General features: G+C 35.0%; 1 protein-coding gene across 1 annotated transcript in view; it reads left to right on the top strand.

Moving 5' to 3' along the window:
- The window catches only part of LOC125654333 (beta-TrCP-like), a 55,007-nt gene extending 44,025 nt beyond the window's left edge, over window positions 1–10,982 (top strand). Inside the window, exons 13-15 of the mRNA XM_048884273.2 lie at window positions 430–623; window positions 3,015–3,072; window positions 5,828–10,982. Of these exons, the coding sequence (XP_048740230.2) occupies window positions 430–623; window positions 3,015–3,072; window positions 5,828–5,971 (396 nt within the window). The 3' untranslated portion in view covers window positions 5,972–10,982. The remainder of the gene's footprint in view (window positions 1–429; window positions 624–3,014; window positions 3,073–5,827) is intronic.

The following is a 10,982-nucleotide window of genomic DNA, read 5'->3' as shown; positions in this document are numbered from 1 at the left end:
ATGAAATAACAAAATCAACATGCTAGTAATTGAAGACAGCGTAGAGCTTGAAATGATAAAACAATCGAACACCAGTGACAATCATTTCATCACTTATTTAGTGTTAAATAGGCAGTTTTGATAGAAAGTAATAGGGGGAATTAGATTTAAACTAATTGCCATATTTAACTCAAGATCTGCAAATCAGCAGTTAAATGTTAATGCATTGTCAATGAGCTAACCACCTAGGCAAAGACATTTAAAGGGCATGGGACATGTTGAAGACTAATTTGCCATGAATTATGGTTTAAAAGTTAACCATTATGATGGTGTGCCATTCATCCTCAAAAAAGCTGAAAAGAAGAAAATGAAAATAATATTCCTCGTAGCATAAAGATTCTTTATGAAATTTGCTCTTATTTTATGTTTAATCCGTGTTTGTATTGACAGGTATGGAATTATGAGGGGGCGTGTCTACGAACATTGACGGGACATCAAGACGCAGTGACCTGCCTACAATTTGACTCGACGCGGATAGTCAGTGGTTCGTTAGACTGCACCCTGAAGTTCTGGGACATCCATAATGGGACCTGTATAAACACCATAGACTGGAAGGACGCGGAGGGTCACACTGGTGTCGTGAGGTATGGATCAAACGGGAGGGGATCTAAATGTGGGGTGTAAGACAGCACTAAGAGATTGTCATTGACTTAATGAACACTCAGCGGTGACAGTGGTGTTGGTGGTTGTTCGTGCTGTATATTTTACCACATGATTTTACCACAATTAATGACTTCGGAAGGAGGTGCATCTTTGAGAAAGTGACATAGCTAAACTTGACCTTTCCCGAGAACTGTTCAACATGTATCTTTCAGGAATCATAGAGTGCTGATTTTGACAACAATTTTTGTTTTATTACTTTTAAAATTGTTGTGGACAGATGACTCTTCATTCTTGCATACCAGAATGTTGGTCTTTATTAATTTTACTGCCTGCCAAACCTCTAAATCAGTCCTATCAAGTTTTGTGCTTCATTTGGTCATAATTAGACAATTTCTTTGTATTCTTAAGAATCACAAGGGCAAATCCAGTAGGTCAGCTAGCAGAGGGTAAAATTGGAATGACAGCCTTACATACAAGAATGATAAATCTACGGGAAAGATAAGTTTGTCTAACCCTGCACTCCATATTTCCTGAAGAGGAACTGCTTGAAATAGCTACTTTGATGTCAAAATTACCACCAAGGAGGGGAAACATCATCTTTTTAATATCATATCTCTGAATCATGGTCATTTTGATTGTATTAAGTAAAATAGGTTCATCATCACTGCGATCAGCATAATAGTGGATAAATCCTCTTGTCCTGTCGGGGGTGGGGGGTATTCCTGTTTAGATTTTGTCTGTTGTAATTCTGTTGCAGTGGAACCCCGTTATTACGTTCCCCCTTTAATACGTTAGTCCGCATATTACGTTGGAATTTCAAAGCACAAAACCATTTCTTAACAAACGTATATAAAATAGACCTCGTTATTACGTTGTCCTAAGATGCCGAGACTCGGTATTACGTTGTAAAAATTCTGACGAAAACATAATAAACCCCTAATTATTCAATAGTGATTCTCAAAATAATAAGCCATTCACACCTTGACTGCCTGAGGCAGTCACCACGTAAATTTCCTGGTCTGTTTGGGGATTAGAGACGCTTGACTGATCACGCTTCTATAGATCTAGCGACATCAATACAGGTGAATACCCCGTATCGAAGCCAGTGATAAACAATTAAATAATGTTTATTTAGAAATTGTACTCTATGAAATTTACTTCATTTTTCATATTTTGATAATCGAAGAAATTTCTCAACTACCTGCGTGTTCAGCATAGTGTGATTACCTTCGCTATTAAAACTCTATTTACGGACAGCTTTGGTACCAAAGACAAGATTTATCGTAGCAATGTTAAAACCGCTTGGGTAACTTCTTGGACATAGGTGACTAAAGGTGTTCAATTAATAAATTGTCCGTCGTTTGGACATGCAGCTTGGGTGTTCGTAGATCTCGTCCATACATACACCAATCAAACTGTCCTGTGTTATCGACCGATTCGTGCACGGCATTTACCTCAGTTAATATTCTAAAATCCCTTGATGTGCACGTGATTTTAGTGCCATCACTTAGCGTTGTAAATGAAATCTTCGTGCATCATTATATTTTTTTATGTGGATTGCACTTAAATTGTTCTCCGTGTTTATCGTTGGTGAGAAAAGTGTGTAAGTGTTGGGTATCGTGCGTGTGTGTTTTGTGTCTATAGTTTTGTTGTTTTTTGGGTGGGATTTTTTTTATTGCGTTGTGTATTGTGTAATTAGCGAACTTAATAAAAACGATGTTTTGTTATTTTTTTAATGCGAATGTTGAATACGAACCGGAACGAGTTATTGAGAGAAATTTTCATGAACGCATTGTTTTAAAGTTGAACAAAATGGCGGTCCAAACGAATGCAGAAAAGCAACGTTTATCAAAACATCCTTATGTATCCTACACCAGAAATAAAGAAAAGGGATAAGAACATGAAGAATTACGGACATTAAAGATAAGATGTAAATAAAACAAAGTATCATAGTCTTTTAAACAAAGAAACAGTAAAGATATATTCACACACCCCTTCACGGAGTACCAACGGACGATATACAATTTCCAAATGATATTTTAAACGGATTTCACTGGGAACGTTTATTACGTTGACCCCGGTATTACGTTATTTTATCGTGACAAAATGGAAAACGTAATAACGGGGTTCCACTGTATAAATGTATTATTTCTGATTTGTTGTTGTTGTAGGTGTTGTAATTCTGTTATAAATGTATTATTTCTGATTTGTTGTTGTTGTAGGTGTTATAATTCTGTTATAAATGTATTATTTCTGATTTGTTGTTGTTGTAGGTGTTATAATTCTGTTATAAATGTATTATTTCTGATTTGTTGTTGTTGTAGGTGTTATAATTCTGTTATAAATGTATTATTTCTGATTTGTTGTTGTAGGTGTTTGCAGGCAGACAGTTGGAGGTTAGTGAGTGCAGCAGACGACAAAACTATCAAGGTCAGTACAATGTTACATTCTGTACATGTGATCAGGTGAATGCCCATCCGTGATCACATAATGTACAGTGATACACGTGTTCAGGTGACTTACTGCTGTTCACACTCATCACATAATGTACAGTGATACACACGTTCAGATGACATACTGCTGTTCACGCTCATCACATAATGTACAGTGATACACATGTTCAGGTGACATACCGCTGTTCACACTCATCACATAATGTACAGTGATACACATGTTCAGGTGACATACTGCTGTTCACGCTCATCACATAATGTACAGTGATACACATGTTCAGGTGACATACCGCTGTTCACGCTCATCACATAATGTACAGTGATACACATGTTCAGGTGACTTGCCGCTGTTCACGCTCATCACATAATGTACAGTGATACACATGTTCAGGTGACTTACTGCTGTTCACGCTCATCACATAATGTACAGTGATACACACGTTCAGGTGACATACTGCTGTTCATGCTCATCACATAATGTACAGTGATACACGTGTTCAGGTGACATACTGCTGTTCATGCTCATCACATAATGTACAGTGATACACATGTTCAGATGACTTGCCGCTGTTCATGCTAAATATTTGGAATTCTTGTCCTCTGGGTCAGGAGTTTAAGCTCCAGGGAAGGGCTATATGAATCATATAGTAAAAATACTTTAGATATTCAGCATTCTTTTCTACACCTACGAAACAAGCTACTGCATGTAGGTGGACAATTATATTGAACTTTGGTGTCTTTACCAGAATTGTGAAATTCATGGACTAAGGTGAGGTGTTACAAGGCTTATATATTAAAAATGCTTTACATCTTTATGAATTCTCTTCCCTCCTGAGCACCTAACTCAAACTTTGCACACAGGTTGCTGATGAGGGGACAATGTGCCCTGACCCTGAACCAAGGTCATATAAGGATAAGGTCATTGTTTAAAAAAGGGATATAGCTATTTTCTTGAATAAAGAAGTACTTTCTGGGCTGCTACTTAGATTAATCAATGGCTCATACTTGGCACAAAGGATGTTTGTAACCAGAATCAGAAAAGCCAGACGTCCTTTATTAACCGATGTACATCAATTTCTCTGAGTTTTAAAGAGGACATACCATTTACATGCAACACTTTTTATATATTATGTTCTACATTGTGTGATAATCGTACGACAGTTATGGCTCATGTGCCTCCCATTAAATGGAACTTTTTGATCGTGAAATCATGATGCCAAAATCATATTTCTGTCTTAAAGAGCAGTATAAAGGAACAAACTTAAATGCATTGTGCATCGCAGAAATATTTTACCCATCTGAATTGTCGTATTTTCTGTTTTTAGACAAGGTGTGCTATGGTTAATTTGTTTGAGATGAGGTGCATTATGGTATATGGCAATGTCGCAAGTCGTTTAAAATTTTTCATTTGGGTTGTATGTAAGGTGTACCTCGAGATATAGCGTGACTTTACATACTCACATCTTGTAGAAAGTTTTATGTTGATTGAGTTTTAACAGGAGTGACGGTTCTAAGAACCCATAGGCATGGAAGTTTTACAATTATTGTCTCTACATTTTTTCGAATTTGTTGAAAATATTTACTAGAGTTATGTCCCTTAACTGTTTCTTTTGCCCAGTTTCCAACATTTATTTCTCTATGGTTAAAATGATAGATCATTCATAATGTTGTATAATTTATAACAATATAGAATTCATAATGTTGCATAATTTATAACAATATAGAATTCATAATGTTGCATAATTTATACAATATAGAATTCATAATGTTGCATAATTTATAACAATATAGAATTCATAATGAGCATAATTTATACAATATAGAATTCATAATGTTGCATAATTTATAACAATATAGAATTCATAATGTTGCATAATTTATAATGAAACATAATTTATAATAAAAGATGTTTAAAGCTAATATTATAGACTAGTATGCAGAGATAAAAGTTGAATTATTCTTATCTAATTCACTAATGGAGTCCTGTTGTTTGTAGATGTGTAGTGGTTCTCACTGCTGCAACTCGGATTTCAATCTTAGAGATCACTAGTAGCTTTATGCCCCACTCCAACACACGGGTTTCTTCTCAATACTTCCGTTTCTTCTCATACCAATAAACCCTTTACCCGAATATCAGTGCTGATGATTGACATTATTATTATACATGTATACTCATAAATAAACTGTTTCGATACTGTTAAATTCACAGAGTGTGATCCACTGTTGATCTGACTTTCCAGTTCACGTCTCATTGATACTGATGACGTCGCAATACATCAAGGCTCGTTTTTTTTTGTGGAATATGATTGATGGGTCACAAACAAAGCTGCGTATACAAACAATGATTTCACTGTACACTTATCTTTCCATAATAGGAAAACATTCATTTTCTTATAAATGTGTATTTAAAAATACATAAGGGGGGGGGGGGTATATAATGAATTTATCATTACTACAGTATCTTGATCTGATTCAGAAGAGTTCATTGACAGGCGCATATCAGGAGATTAAACTCGACACTTCACATCTTGTTTGATCTGATGATCCACATCTGTCAACTCGACACGCGATCTGATTTCTCGGATCAAGTTAGCGTAGCAATAACAAGTTGTAGATCTTGTTTGTTAATATATGAAGTTGAACTTTAACATTGTTTTTGATGATGATCTTAATATTTAACTCTTTTTCTATTACATGGAGTTTGATGAACTTGGAAATCTTATTTTGGTCAGGTTTGGAATCTGGAGACGGGGGAGAGATTGGTGACCCTCAGGAACCACACAGATGGGGTCACCTGTATGCAGTTTAATGACTTCATCATCGTGTCAGGGTCATATGACAAGACGGTCAAACTGTGGGATTTCAGCTGCTGCTAGCCGTCTCTACGTTCAACAGCAATTCTAACATTTCCACACCCTGCATGCCTGCATATTAAGGGCAGTAGGAATCGACGTCAACTTATGAAGGACCACGTTAAATTCTCTTTTGGTGCAGAATTTGAGAGTAGAGGAATCGTTGAGAATGGGTTATGGGTTTATTTAAGGTGTTACATTTGTGAGAGAAAATGCCTTAAAAGACAGATTATGGTTAGACCTTGATATGATGGTTTTGTTAAGAGAGGAATGCTGTGATATTTGTCGTATCACACAGTACTGAAACACTACGAGGGACTCACAGGTCTCTCAATGTCTTTAATTAATAGAGACTTGCATTTTCACAGATGCTTCTGCTTTGTATTGAGTTTCCAGATTTGTAATCAAAATTTGGGCAGCCTCGCTGTTTTTTGCGCTATATTTGTAACTGAGGAATGGTTGTGAGTGGAGGAGTTCCGTCGATCCAGCTTGTGTTGTGCGTAAATCGAATGAGACACACAGGGGCTGGACTAAATGTTACGATTTTTCTAAGAAAATAAGCCTTGATTTTTTTGTACTGAGAACAAATTTTAGCCCAAAAGTCACGATATTGCAGATCATGGTCACATGATCAGGTGACAGTCTGTGATTCCTGCATTTGATCTCATATATTTTTGTTTTGTTCTATTGTTTGTTAGATAGGTTGTATTTTCAAATTTTAATAGCTACATTTTTTGTAAGACCTAAATATTGAGTGATCTCGTGTTTAGTATATAAGTTGTCTTCTATGTGTTTTTATATTTATGTTGATTAATATAGTACCAGCTGTATCCATTTTTTTGCATCAAAAAAGCTGTATTTTTCATTTTTGTCCAGTGAATTTTTTCTGAGATGTTGAGGTGTATATTATATTTGTTTTTTACCAAAAAAAAAAAAAAAAAGAATTACCGAAAATATTGGTGCAACATGGTATGAACACAGCGTTAAAAAAAATGACCATGAACTCTAGTTGAACATGGTCAGATAAGCAAGTCTTATTCCAATGATTTCCCGTAGATATTTATGATAGACTCTTTTTTTTTTTGTATGTGTAAACACAGATTTTTTTAACACAGTAGGTTGTGGTGTTAGTGTTGTGAGTACTTTTGTGTTGTGTTTGTATTTAAGACTTGCTCATTAGTATAAAAAAAAAATTCTCAGTTATTGGGCTGTGATATTCGTCTTTACAGATGGTTGTGAATGACCGATTGTTTTACACACCGCATGTGTGGCATGGAGTGAGCGATGTGTCCTGGAGACGTTCTTTTATAAGCTTATTTCAACAGTACTTCTCACCAATGCCTTCTTTCTGAATGAACTCGACCGAGTAAAAGTAGTGCGTTGTATAATATTAGGGAATAATTATCTTCTCATTCATTATTTGTGACCATTAATGCTGATTTAATGGTCTCAAACTAAGTTTTACCTGTGTTGCAGTAGTGGAACCAGTAAAAATGGATGTTTGAGATTGTTGAATACGCCAGTTTCGAGATAAGAGCTCTCCTGTGTAGGAGGTACATTTAGTAGAACATTGAGTGCCTAAGTGGGACAGAGTGAATTTACAGTCAGTGAGGAAGACGATAAAATGTATTAAAAAGAGTTTCTCTTTGAATATGTAAATGTAGGAAATACAAAATACTATCAAAAGAAATGTTTTACTAAAGGAGAAACATAAAAACGTCATATTTGAAAGTAATATCCTGGATATGATACCTATGACAAACAAAATTATATGATATGATAAGAATCTCACGTATTTAATTACTCCCTAAATACTTTTCACTTACTTAGTTTGTGTATCAGTTGAATTTTGGTGGTGAAAAAGCGTATGAGAAACTTACTGAGCACATTCACTTATGCCGTGATGAATATTCGTCCCACTCCCGCATGTAAACAAGTTGTTTCGCGCCTTACTATGTACGAGAGTTCTTCAAATGGAAATAACTCAAACGTATTTCGAAACCGGCGTATTAGCACTAATGTTCGCAAATAACAAATGGGAAGATTGTTACTTTCCATTCTAATGCAATTTTACATTTTTTTTAAAAATGTTAACATATAATTTCTTTGGGTTTGCAGTTTCGTTTTATGACAGTAAATATTTACGCTTGACGTTAAGTTTATGTGTTGTGGTATCTAATTTATGATGTCAGAATCAGAAATTCTCTATTTCATTCACCCATGTTACCTGCCTCAAACGTCAGTGTATTAGCTAATCAAAATGCAGATTACAAAACAGCTGTATTAGAATCACAAATTTCATGGGACTTGCAATCAAGGCTCCTCCTTAATTTAGTTTTTATTTACTTCCAACCTATAAAAGCAAGTTATCACACAGCATTGGATACCTTTCCATTCATTTAGTATAGTGAAGATGGATTATTTTTTTCCTTTACAGGGATTATTTTGATAAGAAATCTCAAGATAAACATTGAATTTTTTTGTTTACACACTGTTGTGTTTCATTTTCTTGTAAAACGAGGAGATATGTACAAATTGGCGTGTTTGCTTAAATGTTAAAAACCTGTTTAATATTTCATGATTTTTAAGATTTATGTTTTGTTGATGTGAATTCCCTATAGTCGGGCATCCTGTTGTCAGCTTCTGCTGTGTGTGTGGTGTGTCATTGTAGATTTCAATGTCCCTTCTCCCTTGGGGTAAGAGACACTAGAAGCTCGTACTCATTACAAATGTTGTTTAAGACAAGAGAAGATGTTGTGACCTTGAACTCCAATATGTTTGTGACCTTGAACTCCTGAAGTCTTTGCCCTGATTGTAACTTTGTCAGAGAGAAACATTACAAGTTCATGTTTTACAGAAAGGTTGCTACTGCCCTGATGGTGTCTTAACTTTGAACAAAATTTATTAAACTTTGAAAAGCTGAACTCATAGGATGTAAAAAATACATAACACCAAACCTACAGCATTTAATTTGCATTTACTTCTGTACTGCATGATAATGATGTAATTTGTTTCGATATGAAAGTGATTTGTAAGTCATGTGAAGGTGATTTGTAAGTCATGTGAAGATGGTTTGTAAGTCATGTGAAGGTGATTTGTAAGTCATGTGAAGGTGGTTTGTAAGTCATGTGAAGGTGGTTTGTAAGTCATGTGAAGGTGGTTTGTAAGTCGTGTGAAGGTGGTTTGTAAGTCATGTGAAGGTGATTTGTAAGTCATGTGAAGGTGATTTGTAAGTCATGTGAAGGTGGTTTGTAAGTTGTGTGAAGGTAGTTTGTAAGTTGTGTGAAGGTGGTTTTTAAATCGTGAAGTTAGTTTGTAAGTCATGTTCATATGAAGGTGGTTTTTAAATCATGTGAAGGTAGTTTGTAAGTTGTGTGAAGGTGGTTTGTAAGTCATGTGAAGGTAGTTTGTAAGTCATGAAAGTGATGTGTACATGTACATAAGTAAGTTGTGACTTTTGATGAGGCATAATCCTATAGAGACACAACATTGTACTAACCATTAGTATGCTAGTTAAGTAATAAGAAAGATTCTCCCTAACAAAGTTTTTTAACATTGTACAGAGTAATTACATCCTGAATAGAATATTGTAATATGTGGCTTACTGTCGCCGGTGCTTCTGATGAAAAGGATGTAGTGAGTTGTTAGATAGCAACAATCCTACAACAGTGATGATATATATCTATGGTGAGGTTGCAGAATTCATGTCCTGACATTTTATTACATGTTACTGGAGACATTACATTATTTCATTTGTTTCAAATTTGATCCTTTCATTTACAGTATAGAATGATGTAAATTGTACTATATCATCTATGTAAAGGGCAGATTACGCTTTATTTCACTATTTTTCCTACTGAAAATATAACAATTTGGTCGTCAGTCATCTCTCTCCTTGATAGCAGGCTACATGTTTTTAATATTTTGATGTAGAATACTAGATGCCTAGACAGCAGCTGACTCTTTATTTCACAGTATATTGTTCCATAGAGAGCATTTAAATCCAGAGTAATCTTATTAACCCATAGTACTTTATGGTGGCTCACTACACCCTGAAATAGTTTCTCAAATCAGTACGAATTGTAATCATAAAAGATATGATGTATAAGTATGTATGCCAAAAAGGCATAAAATATGCAAATTTGGAAAAAAACATGATTTTCAAAAAAATTGTTTGAAAACATATGAACAAAAGACTTGGGCAGATTTGAACACAAGATCTGAAGTTCACCACCCAATGCTTTAACCACTGAGCTATGATGATATACAAACAAATTGATTGACACAAATAATTTCACAAAACATTTAAATCGCCGTCTTGTGATGTAGTGTCATAAAGAGTATAAGCTTTAGTGTAGTGAGCTACCTTAAATATCAACAGTACTTTTTGGAAAATGTTTGGTGATAAATTTAATTAGAATGCTACTCGGTTTATTTTCTATTGATGTGCAGCAAGAATTCAGTGTGACAATCATCCACACAAAGACATGGTTATTTTCCCATCCCTGTCTGAGCCATTTATAAGACAAAAAAGAGGTGGTCAATGATTTTAACCTTATCAATTCACATGTTCCTGTAATATTGTGTGAGGTTCTGAATGTTTTTTTCTGAATATTTTATCACAGTTTAAATCTTACCTTAATTGTGCATTTTAAGACTATTGGCTATGTTGATATAGCAATGAACATTGGCTATGTTGATACAGACTCGGTATTTGAAGAAATGGGCATCATGCAGCTATTTTGATATAGACAGTACTTGTATCGTTTCATATGTCTCAGTGGCGGATCCAGAGGAGGGGGTTCTAGAAGTTGGAAACCACCACCACCCCTTTTGTCACAAAATTTTGCAGAAAAAAAATGCAAAAATAAAAATTCCTGGATCCGCCCTTGTCTCTTCATGATCCCGCAATACTGGGATTACTGTAATCTCTGTTTCACGACCCCACAGTACTTGCATTACTGTACTCAGTGTTTATCCAGCATTTTTACACTGTTGTTCATTTTACATGTCAAATAAACTCAAGTGATTCATT

This window comes from Ostrea edulis, chromosome 7 (genome assembly GCF_947568905.1).
Source record: "Ostrea edulis chromosome 7, xbOstEdul1.1, whole genome shotgun sequence".
Taxonomy (NCBI): domain Eukaryota; kingdom Metazoa; phylum Mollusca; class Bivalvia; order Ostreida; family Ostreidae; genus Ostrea; species Ostrea edulis.
The sequence above is the reverse complement of the archived record's forward strand: the minus strand, read 5'-3'. Positions and strand labels throughout refer to the sequence as shown.